Source organism: Vicugna pacos, chromosome 24 (assembly GCF_048564905.1).
Source record: "Vicugna pacos chromosome 24, VicPac4, whole genome shotgun sequence".
Classification (NCBI taxonomy): Eukaryota; Metazoa; Chordata; class Mammalia; order Artiodactyla; family Camelidae; genus Vicugna; species Vicugna pacos.
In genome coordinates this window covers 16,918,451-16,939,202 of record NC_133010.1, presented here as the reverse complement: position 1 = coordinate 16,939,202, position 20,752 = coordinate 16,918,451, and the positions used below count along the sequence as shown (strand labels likewise).

At 46.4% G+C, this 20,752-nt stretch overlaps 1 protein-coding gene and 1 long non-coding RNA gene across 5 annotated transcripts in view; one reads left to right on the top strand and one right to left on the bottom strand.

The window, feature by feature from the left end:
• Positions 1-20,752, bottom strand: part of KCTD1 (potassium channel tetramerization domain containing 1) — a 159,936-nt gene that overhangs the window by 75,549 nt on the left and 63,635 nt on the right. The window contains exon 1 of one of the 4 annotated variants that reach the window (XM_072949075.1): positions 7,557-7,622. The exons of 1 other annotated variant lie outside the window; for it this stretch is intronic. Coding sequence is in view for 1 of the 3 variants with exons in the window: in XM_072949070.1 (XP_072805171.1) it covers positions 4,722-6,521 (1,800 nt within the window). In the remaining 2 variants the exon portion in view is untranslated. Of the gene's footprint in view, positions 1-4,721; positions 6,811-6,874; positions 7,421-7,556; positions 7,623-20,752 lie in introns of those variants that run through there. 2 more of the 4 variants (XM_006205087.3, XM_072949070.1) reach the window with 2 other exon arrangements.
• Positions 15,219-16,966, top strand: LOC140688890 (uncharacterized). The gene is made up of 3 exons (XR_012063737.1): positions 15,219-15,458; positions 15,666-15,812; positions 16,293-16,966. It is a non-coding gene; the product is annotated as an uncharacterized lncRNA (long non-coding RNA).

Below are 20,752 nucleotides of genomic sequence, written 5' to 3'. Positions count from 1 at the left end.
GCAGGTAGCAAGGGGTTCAAGTGACAACAGCTGAGCTGAATTCAGCAACTTTAGAACACCTCTAGAGTTAAATAAAAATGGTGATCAGCGCAATGTTTCAAATCCTAAAGCTACGTCTTCTTTCACTTTCGTTTATCAAGGTCAATCAATCTCCCTTCTTGGACCAATTAATTCCACTACCCCACCCCAATCTAAGTCCCCCAAAGAAGGCTTGTAAAAGGCATCCTGATTGGTATAATACAGTGAATGATCAATCGAGAGAAGTAAAACAGGTCCTAGAAAGAAAAGTTCTAGGTGACTAGTCTATGTTTGAACCTAAGGTTTTCAACACAAGTAACCACCCAGCAACTCCTACATCAATTTTGCTTTCGAAAGGGCAGTTAAGATTCCAAAAGATAACTTGACATTGAACTTTTTATTAAATCGCTAAAGTGGAGCTTTGGCCTAGGTCAAGGTGAAAACCTAAAAGGTCTCACATACAACCAGCAGTTCCGGCAGAAGAAAGAGCTCATCTTACTTGCAATCTACCCACAATGACAAGAGGGTGGCCTTTTAGGTGACGTTTGCTAGGGGAGCCAGATTTTAAATCAGGGTGACCCAAAGATTTACATTTTAGATGAATGGCTTCTACTTTCTCCCTTAGCAGCAAACACTTCTTTTTCTATTCCCCAGATCAGATCTAATAGAGTGAGCTGATATATACATGGGTTCGTACCAATTTAAAGTCATACACCTGAGTTCTCACTGCACTATTAATATGCAAGAGTAAAATTAGATTCTCTCCCCAAGTGACTGTTGCAAAACATTGAGTGCATCCCCTTTCAACTTTATTTTAATCTCATTTTAATATTTAATGAGGTCAAAATCTTGCCAATGAGACTACCTGCCAAGTGGAAAATGGATTAATTCATAAAGATTCCTGGTACCAAGCCAAAATAGTAGGTGCTCAGTAATTGTTCCCTGAATGAATGAAAAAGTTCTAGACTTATGTTAATGCCATTTAGTTTCTTCACCAATTTAAACTTTCCATTAAGAGAGCAAACATTCCTGCAGCAGAAAAAAGAATGTAGCCACAAAGTAATATTAAAAATCAGGAAATTGTATGTGATGAGCTACTTCTGGAAAAAAAAGAGGAAAATATCCACTGTAAACACGGCAGTTGATCCTAATCGCTCCAGATAACCTACCATTGAGATAGTTGTTAAACACACTCTCTTGTCATGTTTACAGAGGTTTGATTCCATCTTTAAGGGAAAAAAAGGAAAAAAAAGAGGATCCCTCCCGCCTAGTCTCCAAATTCAAAATGAGACTTCGGCAATTATTTCAACGGTACACAGAATGCACATTTTTTCTAGTAAGTAGCTAGAACGAATATTCCTTCTCTCTTCCCACATGACAGCACTTGAATGAAGACTGGTTTCCAAGTGCATCTGGCTTCTTCAAAGGCAAGGTCATGATCCACTGGGTGCGCCCCACAGGGAAGCTGCCCTAATTTTCAGCTTGGAGACTCTAAGGACAGGCCCCTAGTGAAGTCGACGAGACAGAAACCCTGGACCTGCACCGCCAACCCCAGGATCTTTCCACTAATAGATCTCCTACTTACAGAATTCCTTAAAAGGATTTCTGGCAATAATCTGGGTTGGAGTCAAGTAAATCCACCAGGAGACACCTTTGTCACAAGCTGACGAATGCTTCTCAGTGTGTTTTAGGAAGCTGATTTTCACATTTTTGTTTGGTGCCGGGAGAGGGCCACCGTCTGTGAAAACTTTAGCAACAAAACTAGTGATATTTAGAATCTAAACTCCTACAAGTATTCTGTCTTTTGTAAATGATAAAGACTAGAGTTACAAATCTGTATCATCCCATCTAGGCTGAAGTCCTGTTGTCTAAGGCAGGAAAATGCTGCCTTTTCACACAAAGAGAACAGCTGTGGGTTAAGACTGCTAAACCTTTAAATAGGCACCATGGAACCTCCACCTGGGAGCTAGGAAGTTGTACCAGTGACTGGCTCGTCTTAGATCACAACAGCCTTGTTGGGGGAAAAGGGAACTAAAACTACTGCATATTTTGAACACAGACATTCAAGAGAATCAAAGAGTGAACCAGTTAAGGTAACCATCATAGCCACCAGCACCGTCCCCCTCTCCCACAAAAATAATTAAAGCCAGGCACTTCACATGAGTGAAAAAACAAAAATCACACGTTCCATAATCTTTGTTAATCCTTGGGTGCATTCATTTTTCAACTAGTCCCTTAAGTGATACACTTATTAACGCCCTCAAGAAGTAAAAAGAGTAAATGCATCTACAGTAACAGGCTCTTCATTTTTTGAGAAACCTGCGATGTTAGAAAAGACTCAAGCATCACGGTGTGACTGTGTTATCAAGAAGTCTAGAATAACACGGTCCTTAGTGGAATTCAGCGTGACTCCACTTGATAAGGTCTCGTCAGTATTAAGTATAGACAGCCTGTGTTTATAATTAAGTAATAATGACTGAAGCTTGAAGTACATGAGGCACTTCCTGGGGATTAACGACCAGCCAGGGGAGTTGCTGACCTAAAGCAATGCCTCCGGCCAGTAACCCCAGCCAGTCATTAATCCCCAGGAAATGCCCTGAACCCCAACACTGATTTTAATAAATACAGAAGGAAAAAGTTTAATATCAGCTTTGTACTTAAACTAAACATCTGTTTCATACTTAGAATGCTCAGATTTCATAAAGTGAGTTCTACAGGAGTTACTAAAGAGTTCCCTTAAACTTCTTGATACTGATAAAAAAATTTTTTTACTGTAACATTAGGGAAAGCAAAGAGAACTTTTCCTAGTGTTTTAACTGTAAAGGACTTAGCTAAGATACTGTTTGAGAGGCATCATGATAACATAACCAAACTATGGACACTCAAATCTATATTTAACTTGGGAGCTACTTGACAATAACTCAAGAATAAAAGAATCAGTATTAAGGTTTATAGAAATGTTTTATCTCACTCAAAATAAAAGACTGACAGAATGATTGCAATCCTTGGAACAAAATAAAACCAACTGAACACCGCTTCCCCAGCCCCCCAGTCTTTGGTGGATCTTAAGTCATGATTCTATATGCCACTGGTGTCAAGAAACCAGTAGACAGATGCCAGGGGACAAACTATTTCATTATTATTCCAAGCAGATAGGTACTTTAATAAACTCTTTTAGGCTTTTAACTCTTAATTAATCAGGTGCTACTCGAAACCAGGACATTTTATGAGCTTCTACTTTATCAGGAGAATGTGAACATTAATTTTTGTGCTTTCAAAAAAAAAGAGCTAACCCAAATTCTCCAAAGAGGAGAAATTCTCCTTTCCATACTTCACACTCCCTAAAACCACCTCCTGGTCTGTCAGAAACTATTGCTCACACTCCAAGCACAGAAAGACCCGGATCCTCTGGACCTTGTATATTCACAGCCCCTTTCTCCGCTGGCCTTGAGGCTGGTAAACGTTTGAAAGGGTCAATCTGTCCAGAATGGGAATTTCCACTTCGGAAAAAGCACAGAAGTACCTGACATCTGTTCCTTGAAGGGCCTACACACCACCTCCCAACTTAGAGTTGGAATTCCTACTTCTGCCTGATGGCAGGGAGGGCAAAGTTTTAAAACCTCCAGTGTCTATTCCTGCCTGAAGAATAGGGCACAGTCTCCAAAGACCTCTGGTTTCTGGCTCCAACAGCAGAGTATCCAAAAGATGAATCTAACTTTGATGACATGAATATATTCCCCTAGGAGAAAGAATAAGACAAAAAGCATCCAGTGGAACCCCCAATCTCGACCTAGAATTTGGTACTGCTTAGAATTAAATAACTATAGTGTTAAAACAGTTCCCTTGTCTCTAATGAGGCTACTGAGGCCCAGAGAGGTGAACCAATTTGCCCAAAGTGGCTCAGCATCCAGGCTAGCACTCTTACTTTGGTGTTCTTTCCACTCTGCCGTGCTGTTTATCTTAACCATCTAACTTCCCTCCTCTTATTTGCTCCCTAGCTGATGAGCACCAAGGCGCTCGGGAAAGACAGTAAAATGTTTCAGTGCCTACAGTGCTGGGCACCAAAGGCCAGGCTCCAACTGGGAGCCTGGCTGGTAATGCAGGTACTGCCTTTCCATAACTTTAACAAGTGACTTTTACTTTATGGAAACTGCATCCCAAATGTCACTTTAAATTCAACTACATCTTACAGTTGAAAGTGGTTCTCAACTGTCAGTCTCTCCAGAAACCGCCCCCTTACAGGAAATGGGATTGGCATCTTTTCTTTTTAATAATTTATAACTGTTTTTCTACCTTCATAAATTAGGCTGAATATGTAATAGAGTATTTTAGTGGTTACTTTACTCAAACATATTCTAAGTAACTGCTTCACTTACATGCACAGCATTCCTCACTCTTTGCCTTATAAACTCAGGCATTCAATGGAAGAGGGGCTGTGAGGGTCGAGCTGACCCTTTTGTTCTGGGAACTTTGAAGTTTTCAGCGCAGCAGTGATTGTTAGAACCTAGCCCTCTCACAGCTTTTAGGTTAGGTGGAAACTTTCCTGAAAAGCATCAAGAGTTAAGCTTCTAAGGGTGAAATGAAATCCGATTCAGTATATTTGCGACTTTGAAAAACTTCCCCCCAACCCAGACCTGCGTTAGCACAAGTTAGTCTCCAAGTGGTACCAGAGAAACATTTCATGCAGAGTTTGGTTTGGTTACCTGGGTGGGGGAAACAATAGCAGGTGAAACTACTGTGGGAGAATTGGTGCTTCTGTGCCCATTGGCTTCTGGAAGAAGAGGCAGGGGGTCGTGTTTCACGGAAACCACCACCACCGCATCCACAGGCTCCGAGGGGCGGATACAAAGTCTTTTGGGGGAAGAGGGGCCGCAGATTTCCCCCGACCCGAACACGGATTCGTACAGGGAGCGCTTGGGCGCAGCCTCGGATTTCACGTCGGGCCCGACCTGGCTGTCTCTGGGGAGAATATAGGTGTTCCCCAGCGAGGGCGGCTGGGGGCGGTGGTGGTGGGAGGGATGGGTGGGGGGGTGGTGGGAGTGGTGGCGAGCCGCCCCGTTTAGAGCCTCGGCGTAGCAGCTCTGCGGGGCGGGAGAGCCCAGTTTGGTGCCGATGCCCGCGATACTGTTGAGCGTGGCGATGGAGACGGCGCCGATGCAGTGGTTGGTGTAGGTCTTGGAGAGTTTGGCCGCCTTGGAGAGCATCTGCATCCTGGTGCCCAGCAAGTTCTTGCCGATGGCTTTGTTCTCATACCAGGTCACATCGCCCTCGCTGCAGTGGTCCCGGGGCCTCTGGAAGAACGCCTTGCAGAGGGGGTTGCGCTTCGACAGGTACTTGACGAAGCTGGCGTACGGGCAGAACTCGGTGCCCGTCTCGTACATGCGGGGCAAGTTCTCCTCGTCGCTGCTCTCGGCGCGTTTCTTGCTCCACGACGACGAGCGCGACTTGTGGTAGGGCCCGAGGGACTTAAAGTAGACGAACTTGCGACCGTCCTCGTCCATGGCTAGCCCGAAGGAGTCCTCCTCCAGCTCGCGCTGGTTCTCGCGGCCGCGCGTGCAGAAGTACATGCACGTCTCGAACCAGACCTTGTTGAGCAGCCCGAAGGGCGTGTTGGTGCTGAAGACGCTGGAGGTGTAGAGCTTGCGCAGGTCGGCGCGCGTGATGGCTTGCTTTTGCACCACGGGCCCGGCGCCCTGCTCCTCGAGCTTGCGGATGACCGCGGCCAGCGTCAGGTTGGCGCTGCGCAGCTCGGGGTCCTTGGTGAGGTCGAGCGTGCGGCAGTACGGGGGCTCGTTGAGGTAGCGGTTGAGGGAGCTGCGGATGCTGATGAGCGACGACTTGCTATAGAGCTGGCCGCTCTTGGAGCGGGCCTCGGCGTAGAAGGAGCGCAGCACGCGGCACAGCGCCCCCTTGTCCATGGTCTCGAAGTCCGGGCTCTGCGCCTTCTCGCTCAGGTACTCCCGGAAGATGCGCACGGCGTAGCGGGTGGCCAGCCGGGTGTTCTCGCTCAGCCGAGCCCGCTCGGGGCGCTGCAGCACGTCGGGGTCCAGCTCCGCGCCGTCCCCGGGCGGCCCGCCGCGGGCCCGGGGCGCCAGCAGTCGCGGCGGTGCCTCGGGCTCCAGCGCGGCGCTCTGGTCCATATTGATCATATGGACCGGCTCGGGCTCCAGCTCCTCCCCGGCCGAGTCCTCGGGCTCCAGGGGCTCGTCCCAGTCCAGCCCCATCTCTTCCTCCTCCTCTTCCTCCTCCTCCTCCAGCCCCCCACCTCCGTCCTCCTCCTCCTCGTCCCCCGTTATCTGCACCTCTTGGATCTCGTCCTCCTCCTCCTCTTCCTCCTCCTCCTCGCCCGCGCTGCAGTAGTGCGGGCGGCCGTGGCGGCGACCGCGGCCCCCAGCACCGCGCTCGCCCTCGCCCCGCTCCCCATTGTTCTCGGCGGCGGCGGCGGCGCTGGCGCTGCCGCCCGCGCTGGTGTTACAGTCCCCGCTGCCAGGCATTCTCGCCATATTGCCGTCTCTCTGCCAGTCCTCAGGCAGGGCGCATGCGCTATATTGGACCGCAGCGCTGAGAGCTTTTGTGTTTAATGACCTTCAGCTACCGGGAGGCAAAGCCGGGCTCTTAAAGGAGCCGCGCTCCAATTGTCAGTTCGGAGCGCTGCTCCGGAGGGGCAGCGGCGCGCAGGGGATAGAGGGGTAGGGAGGCGGGGGTAAGTTAGATCGGGAGAGCTTAAGGACCGAGGCTGGATGGACCCTCTTCCTCCTCCACCCCTCTCCCCACTCCGAAGAAAACTTTGAAGGGGGGAAAAAAAAAAGAAAGGGGAGGGAGAGCTGTCGGTAGGGGTGAAACACTCCCAACTTACCCTCTGGCAGAGTGGCGCGCGGGCCCGGGCGGGAGAGAGGGAGGGCCGGCGGGAGGGCGGGGCGGTCTCGCTTCTCTAAGTAATGCCCGAGGAGCAGTGCCCCTTCCACCGCCCCTTCATTGCCCCCCGAAGCCGGGGGTTCGGGGAGGCGGCTGCGCCGGGCGGGCCGCGGATGCTGCTTCGAGAAGCCGGTGTCTGGGGCCGCCCGGAGCGGAGCGGAGCAGGCAGGTTAATGAGCAGGGTGGAGGAGGCACGGCGAGGCCCCGCACCCTCTCTGCGCCCGCGGCCAGGGCGCAGCGGGCGAGGCTTGGGAGCGGGATGGGGCTGGCGGCGGCGGCGGCTCCCCCACCTACTTGCTGGGGGCGAGGCACGGGGGCCTGGGGCCAGCCGCAAGGCTCCCAGCTCCCTTTCCGACTCTTGCAAAGTAGCGAAACACGCCCCACGTCAGCCTCATCCCTTTCGACTTTTCCAACAGCCACTTTTAAGCTGTCATTAAAGACCTGGGGCGCTCCCCGTAGGTCTGGGGCAAGTCCGCGCCGGTCCAGCCAGCCTGGGGAAGGAGCAAGGAAGAAACACTGGGAGGGGCGTGTGGGAGGGGAGACGCGGGGAGAGGCACTCGGGACCCTAGGGACCCCTCCCCACCTGCCCAGGCCACCGCCCTGCTGCCTCAGAGTAAACTGACACAACTCCCTCCGGCGAGGCGCTCCACTTGGTTGGCGCTAGAGTTATGTGGGTCCCTAAGACCCGTCGGGCGGACGGGACGAGAAAGTGAACTTGGGTCTCGGCCGCCCCCGCCGCCGCCACAATTCCGGCAGTTCGGATCCTGAGCGCTCTCTCGTTCCAAGTTTGCCAACCGCCATTCGTTCGCCCTCAGGGCTGCGCTGCCTTCGGCGCGCGGGGGCGGGCACCTCCGAAACTGGAAAGGCGGCCAAAGAGCTCGCCGGGTCCCGCTTTCCCATCGGAGACACTGTCCCACTTCCAGCTAAACGCCCGCCCCCGGCGCGCCCAGGCTCCCGGCACGTCCTCGCGTCACCGCCCCCAGGTCTCCTGGCCCCGGGGCAGCGCCCCCAGAGCCGCAGGAGACCTCAGCTGATTTATTTGGAGGCACAATCCCAGCCACCTCCGGAGCTCGCACTGCATTCTAACTTTCTCCTCCTCGGGCAGCCCGAGTGTCCCCCTGGCGCGCCAGCCAACTCCAAATCCCAGGGACGAGGGGAACCCGCGGAGTCGGGTACCAGCAACGCGCCCCCGGCCCTGGCCGGCCCAACTGTGAGGCAGCCTCGCCAGCTACTCGAATGGGTCCTCGGATTGGTCTCCGAGTCCGAATTCTCAGCATTTCGGCAGTGAGAATCTTGTCAAATGTCATTTCTCTCCCACTCCCCTCCTGGGCCTTCTGTCTTGCTTTGAGGGCAGTTTATAATGTTGCACATCAAAAGTAACTCATCTGCCAATTTGTAATTAAAACAAAAAAAGAAGGAAGACTAGGTCTCAGGGCCGTGTTGGCGTCTAAGTGGGAGATGACAGTGTCTCTTCCAGCTATCAGTCCTCGCCCTCCAAGTGCCTCCTCGGCCCTGGACGCCGAAGAGCTTTGGGGAAACGGCGCCAGGTGTGAACAAGTTAGAGCAAGTCCCTGCCTCGCGGGCCCCCTCCTGCTCCTCCGGGAAACACACACACACACACACACACACACACATACACACATACACACGCACACGCACACGCACACGCTCTCATCCGCCCTGCCCTCCGAAAAGAACCTTCTCAGGAGGCAAGGAATTTGGCGGTGGCACTCCTCGGAAATAGTCCCAGAGATGCGGTCGGCTTTGTTCAAAATGCATTGCCCCCCGGAAATGTGTAGAAAGGAACCCAGGGCAGTAGGCAGCTAAATTAGTTGTATACGCGGACCCGCGCACACGACCTGACACACACCAGTCGCACCGGCTACTTCCGGAGGGCTGGCCCTTTGTTCTAGGATGCTCCTAGGATTTCGGGCCGCCAGAAGGCTCCGGCGGGGAATTTCAGCGGTGCTGAGAATTCAGATGGGCGCCCGGCAAGTTACCTGCCAGGGGCTGCTCCCCAGCGGCCCTCACCGCGAACGCGGTGAACCGACGGGCCGCGTTGGCCCCGGACTGCGCTCCCGGCTGGGCCTGGGTACTCGTCCCCACGCTCCGGTCCAAAAACGGACACGCCCCCCAGGGCTCCCCACTTCTGCGGGCGGCGAGGGTCCCCCGGATTCCCCCTCCTTGGCTCCCCTCCCTGCTGGGCGAGCTGCTTTGAATTGCTCGCAATTTGCCGGAGGCGGTGTGCTGGGTTGGACGCTCCGGGAAACAAAGCAACCAAAAACAGCTCCCAGTTGACGTCAACTTACTTCCAGAAAAGAAAATAGTTCTGTGCTCCCAGGACAAAATCCCCCCCAGGGCAGGTCTCTACTGGCAAAAGCCAGGCGGCGGGGTGGAGAATAGCAGAACCAAAAAGCCCCAAGCACAAATAACTTTTTAACGGACTTGGAAAAACAGCAGCTTCAGATGCTGCCTGGATAGTCTTCAAACAACGGGCAGGACCCCGGCTAACATTAGAAATGAAAAAACGCACCTTACAAAGTACGCCTCGGCCTGATTATTGGGCGACTGTGAATCAGCTTCGTGGCACCAGCTCCTGAAACGCTACCAAAATTCTTTGTCCATGATACTTCATCAAATATTGGAAAAGACCTCTTCAGGTTAGTACCCACGGCATTTACCAGGAAGAACACCCAGAAAAACCAGGCAGTTATAAACCTGTCCCCACCTCGCCCCCCCACCCCCATAAATGTTGCTTAATTTTTAAAACCCAATAACACAGAATTACAGCTGAGTTCATAAAGGAGTTCAATTCCAGCTTTAATAAATGATTCCTTAAAAACATCCTGTGGTTCCGCACACTCAATTCCAAATTGAGGGAATCAAAAAAGCTTTCTTACTATTTTGGTAGAGAGGCAATATTGGTTATCTTCTGCCTATCAGCCCAGCCCTGATTTCACCACTTTGATTTTGCCCTTTCATGATGTCCATCTAGCTAGCTCACCACTTGAAACTGACAACTGCCCCTCAATCCTTCCTAAGGACAGTTATTTCCTGTGCAGAATAGCTTCTGCATGTGTAAAACACACAGCTTCTTTATATAAAAACGATTCCAGTACTGTACAGAACATTTACTGCAATTATTTAACTGTCAGAACTCTTTACTATAAGCTATCCTAAGAGGTTTACAACTTCAACAAGATGCGCCACATTTTTGTCTCTTTCATTATCATTACAAAGTACCATCTATATATTTGTGCTTCTCCACTTCTTAGATTAGTTGAAAGCAGTGGCGTGGTTATTTTGGAAGGAAAACCTCCAAATGTTCACTCCTCATTTTATAGCCCACTTACTTACTCCCAACCAGTTCACACTGTAAGAAAGATTACTCCATAAACAAACATACTCAGCTCTTCCTTCTCTTTGCTTGAAGTCTTCTGACCTCATCTGTTATATAATTGATGTAGCTGCTTTTTATCTGTTTCTTCTCCTAAACATATATACCTTTGTAGTTTATGCTGGTGCCTGGGACACAGAGAATGCTCCAGTTGTTTACCTTTAGTGAATGAATGAATAGGATCTGTATTTAGTTAACCCTTATATTTAGGAAGAAACATTTTGGAGAAAAATTTGAATATCATGGATCTGAATTTCTATATTAAAAATCAGGACAAAAAATAACTACAAGGCAACATTACTATTTGCAATAATGTTTACAAGTCAAAATGAATGTAATCACTGCTTTAGTTTAACATTTCCCTGCCATTAATTCACTCTCCAGCGGAACACATTATAGGAAGTTACTGCAGGAGTGAGGGACAGGAACTGGAGGGATCTAAGTATTAAGGGAAGTGAGTTGGGGAGAATTTAAATGGATAAATTTAAGAAATATTGTGGACTTTTTGGGAGCAAGGGCCAGAAAAAGCATTTAGTTCTTCATCTAAGACACTTTTTAGTTCATCACTATTTTGAGTTCATCACTTTTAAGTCATACTTTCCTGATCTGATTACTAAAAGATGCACAAAGTACTTTGGAGGTTAAATACGAATTCAAACTGAAGCTATTTTGACATATCTTTGTTTCAGAGTTTTACTACTACATTCTGTTGAATTTAACTGAAGATCATCTTGAGTCCTGTTTTTTGGAACTCAGATGAAAACAGAATCCATGTAATCTAACTCTACGAGGTGGAAGAAAAGAAAACTCTGTAGGAACAGAAACTGCATCTTATTTATTACTGCATCTGTGGTTCATTTCTAATACTGTTCCTTAGCATATCTTAACAGAGTGGCTGGGACATAGTAGACACTCAATGCGCATACAAAGATGCATGTGTAGGGAGAAAGCTAACCGCCACAAAAGGTCATCGAGCAGAGTGGTTTAAAAATTGCATCTTTGGGTTTGAATCCTAATTTGGCCTTACTGGCCACCTTTATTATTTTATTATCTGGATGATAATATTAATAGCCCCTACCACATAAGATTATAGTGAGAATTAAATGGGTTAATATGAGTAAAGAACATGATACAGTGTCTGGTACATCAGTAAATATTCAACTGTTAGCTCTTAGTTATTAAGGCTCTGATATTTTCCAGCCTTGATTATAATAGGAAAATCAAGGCCAGAGAGGCTCACGAAGGTTAAGCCACTTGCCCAAGGTCTCCTGGGCCTCCATAGGGCAGAAAAGTGTGGCTTTGTACCCCATGCTTAAGCAGCTTGCCACATTCAGCTTCTAGGAACCAAAAAATGAAAAAAATAACAATCAAGATCTTCAAGGAAACAGTTTCCTACCATTAAAACACTTCTGCGTGTTATTTGATTGGGAGTCTTGGAAAGCCAGAGTAGAAGTAAGCCAAAGCCTAGGACTGTGAGCACAGCAGAAAAAGCCCAGGGAACTGTCACCTTTATCACTTGGCACCTAAAACACTGGCACTGTTTTCCTGGGCAGTACAGACCCATTTGTGTCTTAGAAGAAATGACAATGAAGAGGCAAAAGGAATGCCCATACACACAACCACATCAGTTAGGGGTTTTCTATTGAAACCCTGGGCTGGCCTGCATAACTCTCCCGGGGCAAAGAGGGCTTTACCTGTTTTTATCTTTGATGTTTTGTTAAAAAACAAGTCAGAGTGAATTTACCACAGTGATTGGCAGGTGTAGAATTTTTAGTTTCTAATTGCCACCTGTTAACTATAATTCTTGATCTTTCCACCTAATAATCATCTCCCAGTTTCTTAGCCTGTTTTTAAAACAGGTAATGTATGAGGGAAGTGTAGCTTTCCATAAGAAAATCGTGGGTTTTTTTGTAGAGCTTAAGAGTGTGCTATTTCTCTTTGGTATAATGTTCTGAAAATGAAACTTCTCTTGGCTAATAAAGAAATCAAATGTAAAGGCTGTCAAAGTTAAATCAAACAAAATTAATAATGATAGTCATTTCTTTATCTTCTAGTCATATATATTTTATAGGATTAAAATGGATGTTAGTCCTATTATTAAATAGCATTTATTTCAATGCTGTTACAATACTAATTATGGTGGAAAAGGAGATAAAGATATGTGTTAATGTCATGTAACTAAAAGCATATTATTTTAAATAATGGAAGAGCTATTTACAATTGTCTCAGAACATAAAATATTCCTGAAACTACTTGCTACATGTCAAAAAAATAGCCTATTAAATTAGTAAAAGCAAAACAAAGCAAACAACAAAAAAGTGAAACACCACCTTATCGCCAAATGTTGGTCTGAAAATGTTATTCTGATATATTTTTATGTCAATATCAATTAAGATAACCTTTTAAGAAGGCAAGTAGGCAACCTCTCAAAAGCTACAAAAATGTTTCTGACCCAGAAATCGCTTCTAGCATTCATCTCCTTAAGAAATATCTAATTTTATTGTGTTTAGGTAAAGTTTGGCTTATTGCATCTGGACCACTTGGACAAATGAGATTTGCCGTATACATTGTAAAAGTGTGCTCTAGAACTACGTTTCATAATGTCTTGGACACTGATCTTTGTTCACAAACATTTAGAGAGTAAGTATGTATTGAATGAAGGAAGGAGACAATCAATTAGGGTAGAATCACGTCTTCTCATGTTCTATAGCAATGTCAAGCACCCTTTGACAAATACCCATAGTGATGTTGAAGATAAAGTATATCAGCCAAAAAAAGGGCAAAGTAAGATAATTTTAAAGCCCATATTGCAGTATCTTCACGAGTTTGAGAAAGTTTAAGGACCAGATTTTGAAGCTCTAGATATCAGAAATTAGTATCTAGGTATGTCGTGGCAATTCACAGGATGTGCTGAGGAGTGGGTATGTACCTGCCCCCTGGCTGTTTCTAAATGAACTAAAAAAAAGGGAGAAAAAAAAATCCCCTTTTAAATACCCAGAAGCACTAACCCACATTTTGAACTAATTGACTTACTTTTTCTTAGGAAAGCTTAATTTAACTGATAGGGGCACATGGGTTTATCTGAATATTTAAAGAAGCCCTGGGATGGGTTTGTTCTATTTCTTTAATTTGATGCTGGAGATCCAGGCTTTGCACCTGATGGAAGAGAAGATGCCTGAGAGAGGGGCGGGCAAGCAGGAAACACTGTGACCTAACCCCCCTATTTTGGGTTCTAAGTTTGCAGAGCCAGGGCAGGGCAGATACCAGTACAGAACTCATTCTTCCTCACGTTACTCTTCTTACAGACTGCGCTTAGACTAGGATACCCCAGAGGTCACACGTTGTCTCTACTCCAAATAAAAACAGACTCCCCTGACGGTGATGGCATCTGTTTGTTTTACTATCTTTTCCCTCTTTATGGCTCCTTCCCTGAAAGTAAAAAAAAAAAAAACCAACAACAACAGCAAAGCAAGACACACTGTAGTTTATCATTCTCCCTAATTATAAAAGCAATAGGTCCTCACGGGGGAAGATTCAAAGAGTATGGAATCCAGAAAAATATATGTGCACCATATTCCGTTCTTGTTAACATTTAGAGAGTGCTTGCTGTGCGTCTGTTTTTTTTTTATATATATATATATTAACACTTTCAAGCCGTTCTCATGAATGTCGGTGAGGATTGTTCCTAACTGCCAGATGAGTGGAAACCCAGAGAGCTTGAACAGCTTGCCCGACATCACAGAGCTAGCGAGGGCCGGACTCGAGCACACGCTCTCTCTTAATCCACCAGAACGGGTCCTTCAGTTGTATTTTCCACTGCCTGGGAAAAAAACCACTCTTTACATTCAAGTGTATTTCCATGAATTTGATCTCATGTGGTTTACTGTTTAAGGACTACCTATTTCAAAATCTGTTATTCAAAATATGCACTCGGTGGATTTCTGGCAATCTCTGCCAAGCACACTGTAAGAGGCAGGAGGAGCAGAAAATTCTCTCCAGGGACATGACTGGCCTGACTCCAGGGAGGGGTGAACCTTCAGCAGGTCCATGTGGTCAAGAGTTTTCCTTCTGTCCTTCTTATGTCCATCTGCCACAGAAAAACATGTTAACCTATTCTTTATCTAGCTCTGGGAAGTTGAGTTGGACCATCAGAGTTTGAGGATGAACCTCATTTCAGATCTTTTTTTTTTTTTTGCCATCCATTTGGTAATACACACAGAATATAGCTTTCAATGACCCCTGAAAAGCCCAGAAAAATCTTTGCTCTGGCTCTTGGACCCAGTCCTGTGGCACTGTGGGCGTTGTAAGGCTGTGTGTGCATTAGCACCGTGCTTTAATGGCTCGACCTCACTACTAATTTAGCTTTCCTAGAATTATTGGCTGTTGACTTTAAAGCCTCAAGCAGTTCATGAAACTTAGAACGCATCAGAATCAAGCAGTATCAACTTCTTTTAAATAAAGATTCTTGGGTGCCAGCTCCAGGGATTCTGATTCATAGGTCCAGGGGGTAAAGCCCAAGAACACACATTTTTAACATTTTTAGCAAGCAATGAAGTAATTTCCTCTCTATGGCAATGATTACTAAATCATTTTGGGGCCATGATTTCATATGAACATTATGAAACCTCTTCCTCAGAGCTGCTCATTCACAACCAATTCTGCCTACGATTTAGTGGGGTGGGGCTGGGGGCCACTTGCATTCTCAATATGCTGTCACGTGGTCTCCAGCACCATTCGAGTGCTTTCCCTCCCCTGGTCAACAGTCTTCAGGGCTTCTTTCTACTTTAGTTTCAAGTCCAAACACCCCATAATCTTGCTCCAGTCTAATTTCACAGCGTTCTTCCTTACGTCTCCCTAGGGTGAGTCCAGCCCTCTGTGGGCACGTCTCCAGAGAGAACAACCCTGGAAGGGGAGCAGACATGGCTGGGAGCCCCCAGGACGTGGCTCCTCAAACCTGAGTGTGTAACTGGATCCCTTGGAGGGCTTCTCAAAACAGAGGGCTGGACCCACCCGCAGTGTGTCTGATGCAGCAGGTGGAGGCTGGAGCCCGGGAAGGTGCAAGCTCCCAGGTGATGTGGATGCTGCTGGTTCCTGGACCCCACTTTGAGAACCGCCAGCCTAGAAGAAGGTAGAGAAACGTATCCAAAGGGAAGAATCCGCACTGGAAAGGAGGAAAGATGGGGTTGGAGGCTGAGGGCGTGGAGCCTGGTGAGACTCCCTGAGTTGCCTCAGCAGGACCAGGGGGAGGGAGTCTTGGCTGTGACTCCTATGACTATGATGGGAGGAACAGTGGGAGGCTTGAACCAACCCTAACTACCAGCTTCCTTTCGGACAGGAAACTCTTCTTCTCCTTCCCTCTGCTGATCTAAATCGTCCAGATTCTTTACAGCCCAGCCCCAAATCCTACTTCCGCATGAAGCCTTCTCCCACCGCTGCCGCCGAGGCAGACTGTCTCTGCTTTCGCTTGTCCTCAGGCCCTTTGGTCAGTGCCGCCCACGGGGGGCGGGCTCTGCCCATTGGTTGCCAGTTGCAAGGTCTCAGGGTTGTGCTTGGCTTTTCTTCCTTCTACTCTCACTCCTTGGGTTTTCTTCTCTTTGGGAGGCTTCACAAGGTGGGAGATTATCAACACTGGCTACACCTTAGAGTCACCAGGGGCAGCTTTTAAAAAGTAACAGCGCCACTAAAGAACTTGAGGGAGACATGTCAGCCCTCACCCAGCATCCTCCTCACGAGAAACAGAACAAATATGGCAACATTTAAAAAAGTGTTTAATTTTGGTTATGTGGGTGTTCACTCTCTCTACATTTGTATATGCTCAACAGTTTCCCAATGAACATTTTCCCCACCCTGCCCCCTGACTCATTAAAATAAAAACTCCTGCAGCCAGGTCTGAGACCCTGAGAGCCCCTTGTACACTCTCCGGTTTTCTGTCTTCAAATAACTTCTTTTTCTCCTTCCACAGGCCTCTCCTAGACTGCAGTGGTTTTCGCCATCAAGTGCCTGTTAGAATCATCTGGAAAACCTGCAGAAATACTGATGCCTAGATTCTTCTTCTAAAGAGCATCTGATTGACTTGGTCTGGGGAGGGGCTTGGGGGTAAGGAGTTTCCAAAGCTTTCCAGATGATTCAAATGCGCAGCTAAGGTTGAGACCCACTGGCCTAGACTGGGAGACCCATTCACACGTGTCCACTTGGGGGCCTTTAATATGAAGTCTTAGGATTTCCAGGTGGTCTTCTGGCGGTCTGCAAACTCGTGGAAATTGTATGCCAGATGTTCTCTATATGTACATCTGTGTGTTTTCCTAGAACATTTGCTGCTTTCAGCAGAATCTAAAGGGGTTTATGATTCAAAATAGTTTAAGGAACATTCGTATGAATGTGGAGAAATAAGCACAAGCATCCTGTATTGCTAGAAGGATAGACTGGTACCGTGTTTCTCAAGGACACTTTGGCAGGGGCTGTCCACACACAGAATGCACATCCCTTTCAACCCAGCAATTCATTTCTAGGAATCTAGGCTGCACACAAAGAAAAATGTACAAGGATGTTCTTGAGGCATTGTTTGTAATAAAGACTCATCAGATACCATTTAACTCTAGAGATGGATGGTGAATAAATACATTTATGTCTCATCTATTCAGCAGAATCCTAGCTGTAGATATAAAGAATACCATAGATTTGTAGGGATGGAGTAGAATGCTTTCCAAGGTGTTTTATTAAATGAGTAAATATCAATGTGAAGGATGAGTTCACTTGTTGAAAAAACTGAACCAAAATGATATATGCACATTTTACAAATGTGCCTAACCCAAAATCAAAATAGCGATCTTCTTACCAGCCCCACTGTCCATTCTAAATGTATCAGTTTTAGGGCCTGGCATAATTCGTTTTGCTTAGCAGAGTTACTGGCACAAAGAAGATATTCAATAGATACCAGCTGCATGAATTTTTTTCAGTTATTTTTGTTTGTTTGTTACATGCATTATAATTGTGAATTTACTTGCCTGCATCGCCCATTAGTCCGTGAGTTCCCTGCAGTCCATCTTTGTGTAAGGAGGGGCTGTGAGGTGGACGTTAGACTGAGCACGGACTCAGGGCCAGACAGCCTGCTTTAGATCATTGCTGTGTCACTTCCTGCTGTTTAACCTTGAAGTCACTCTTCCAGTCTCACTGCAATGAACTTTACCCACATCCACAGGCTGGGCTCTAGCTCACTGCATCATCACATATGTGGACCATCGACGCCCATTCACGTCCTGGGACCTTGTCCATGCAGCTCCCCTCCGCCCAGGACGCCTTTCCCTCTTACATACTTGACCCGCTTCCACTTCTCTGTACTTAATCTGACCCAGCTCATGTCTTAAAGGCTTTCACGAAGCCATCGCTGATCTTTGTCCTATGCTAATTCTTCCGTATTTTTTATTGTAATTTTACTGTCTCCATAGAGAGGCTCCAGCGTGCCTGTAAGTGCGTGTGTGTTTTTCTTAAGAACAATTGTACAGGGTCATGGAACATACAATATTTATTCAAAGCAAGCCAAAAGGAAACCTCACCAAACATCAGAAGGAAAAAGAGATACTTGTACCTGTATCCTAGAATGATATGATCATGAGAGTCAGGTCTTCTAAAAAGTTAGACCAACTTGTCTTGAAAGAGTAGCTATTTGGGGAGTAGATGAGAGGAGAGGAGGTGAGGAATTCATTACTATTGGTATGATCCTTTGAAGATGAAGACGGCCAGGTGAGGGTGCTAAGTATCGGATTACTATGTAATTAGGGATCAGATCTGTTCCAGATCATCTGCATCTCTGGCAGAGTCTCACTGAATCTTTGCAAACAATTGAATTCTTTCATTCATAACCTTTCCCTTCATCTGAACATGGTTCCAAGGGGACCCATCAGAGGGCTTGGATGATCTCATCCACTGAGTCCAGTTGCCTCTATAGATTATGTTATGGAAATGAAATCTTTACCTCCCATTCTGTTTTAAAAAACATGAGGAAGCAAGACTCTTTTTGAATATGGAGCAAGACTTTCCAGAATATACTCTGGACCTTAGATCACTGAGAAATAGAGAAAGCCCATCCAGAATGTCCGAAGGTACATTAAAGAGTGTGTCATGCCCAACTGCAAGAAATAAACGTGGATGCCTTTTTCCGGTGACTTTCATTTTGTGGAGAGTGGTTTGAGTCTTCTGAGTCCCAACTTACTTTTTTGAATAAATTAGACTATCTTTAATTTGCTGCTTGATGCTTGTGTGGGGGTAAGCATGCTTTTTTTCCAGAACTTCTTCCCTGTGGGATGTTGCAGTGTTAGTGCCAATTTTTTTTTTCCCCCAGAAGATGGAACAGTCAGGTTTAGTACTGAGGATTAACTCAGCAGTGGTCGCTAAACTCTTTGAAATCATTAGATGAAAGGCAAAATTAGATCTGCATTAAGTACACATGTCATTGCTGTTTTTGTTATTATTGTGGGAATTGGCCATTCAGAGTATTTTTTTACTGAACAATTTTCTCTCTGGATTTCTGACATCTTAAGTTCTATTGAGGAAAGATACATTTCTTTCACAAGTACTCTTTGTATTTAGTACTGCAAATAGCTTTGGATCTTAGTAGAGTCTGAACCCTTTCCCTGTGGGATACAGTCCATCTCTTTCTTCATTTCCTTCCCAGTCCCTAACATAAACCCAAGCACATAGTAGGGACCTGCAGCCGCGGGTTGAACTGAGTTGAATCGAATGGCTTGCCGTTTTGAAATGTGATCCAATAGCTGTAACTAAATATTGTTTCCTCTTCCACTAAGTCAACTCAGAGTTTTGGCATTTTAAACCATGTTTCTTCCTGAAATTCCAATTTTCAAGGCTTCCTGCTCTGCCCCGGGACCCCAGCACTGTGTCTGCGGGCTGGGTAGGGAAGTAGGAAGCTGGATGCCATCAGGACAGCCCAGGCTCCTGCCCTGTGTTTTCCCTGGCTGCACATCCTACCGCATCAGGTCCACACCTGCACGGCAGAGGCACCTGACCAGTTCCACCGCGCTCCTTCTGGCTGTCCTAAAACAAACCAACAAAAGCTTGCCACTCTGGGTGCGCTGCCAGACTCTGGGTTGGTTAACAATTCACCGAGAAAGACGGCTCTGAAATTGTTCCTGCCTACAGAGCGTGAGGGTGGGGATATATAGAGATTTCCAACTTGACGAAGCCTGAATTTACATTTTGGGGAGGGAGCTTGTTCCCGGAGCATCTGCAGGAACATTCTGCTTGGAGCAGCCTGTGTGCCATGAGGCTGGCACTTGGAGGTTCAACTTGACTCTGCAGGCTCTGTGGTCTGATCCCAAAGGCACAGCCCACACAACTGGCATTTCCCCTGTGGGCTTGGAGAATTTTAGACAATAATCCCCAAGCTCTGTATTGGAAGCAAGATTTGAAGGGGAGATGATGGGGTTGTGAGGAAGCCATCTGTTCCTTTCCACCCAGAAGTCTGTGCCCCTATGTCCTCCGGCTGGTCAGGCATCAGCTTTGAGGTTAATGCCACAAAAGGCTGCTTCCTGAGACACGAGAACAAGGGATGGCTTTCCCTGCTTGCAGGAGGCTCGCTGGGAACCAGAGAAGAAGGGAGCTGACTCTGAGGGTCTCCTGCAAACCTCTCTCTCCCAGTAGAGTTCAAATGCTGATGTATTCCACAAAATATTTTTAAAGAGCTGTATCCAAACATTAATGTCTCTCGAATTGGATGGTTTCTGCTCATCTCTATGTAAAGATAAGACATTTCCAGGCATTTCCCATTGTTTCAAGAAGTGTGAAATGAATTCTAACATTGAAATTGGCAAATTATTTACATACAAATTATATAACTACCACCCTGGAATCTATTTGCAAACTGAGCATGTTTTCTTGAGAGTCAGGGGGTAGAGTTAGGGGTGATGAGAGGGAACTTCTGTTCTTCTAGAGAACAATCTAGTAAAATCTCCTTTTAAAATGCCACCATATCAGGTGAAATAGGGGAAGGGGATTAGGAGGATACATACTTCCAGTTATAAAAGAAATAAGTCTTGGGAGGCAATGTACAGCATGAGGAATATAGTCAGTAGTGTGGTAATAACTCGGTATGGTGGCAGGTGGTAACTAGACTTCTCGTGGTGATCATTTCATAATATATGACAATGTTGGATCACTATATTGTACACCAGAAACTAATATAATAGTGTATGTCAATTAAAACTTTTAAAAAATCCATAGCAAAGAGGAATTGAAGACGATGTTTGAGATTTCTAATCTATGCAAAACAGTTGTCTCTGTGTCTGACCCCACGGAAGAAAACCAACCAGGAAATGATACATTTTCAGAAAAATACTGTTTATGAAATCAAAATCAAGATAACCAAGGCCTTACTTTCTCAAACATTTGTAGGATTTTAAGTTAGGACGT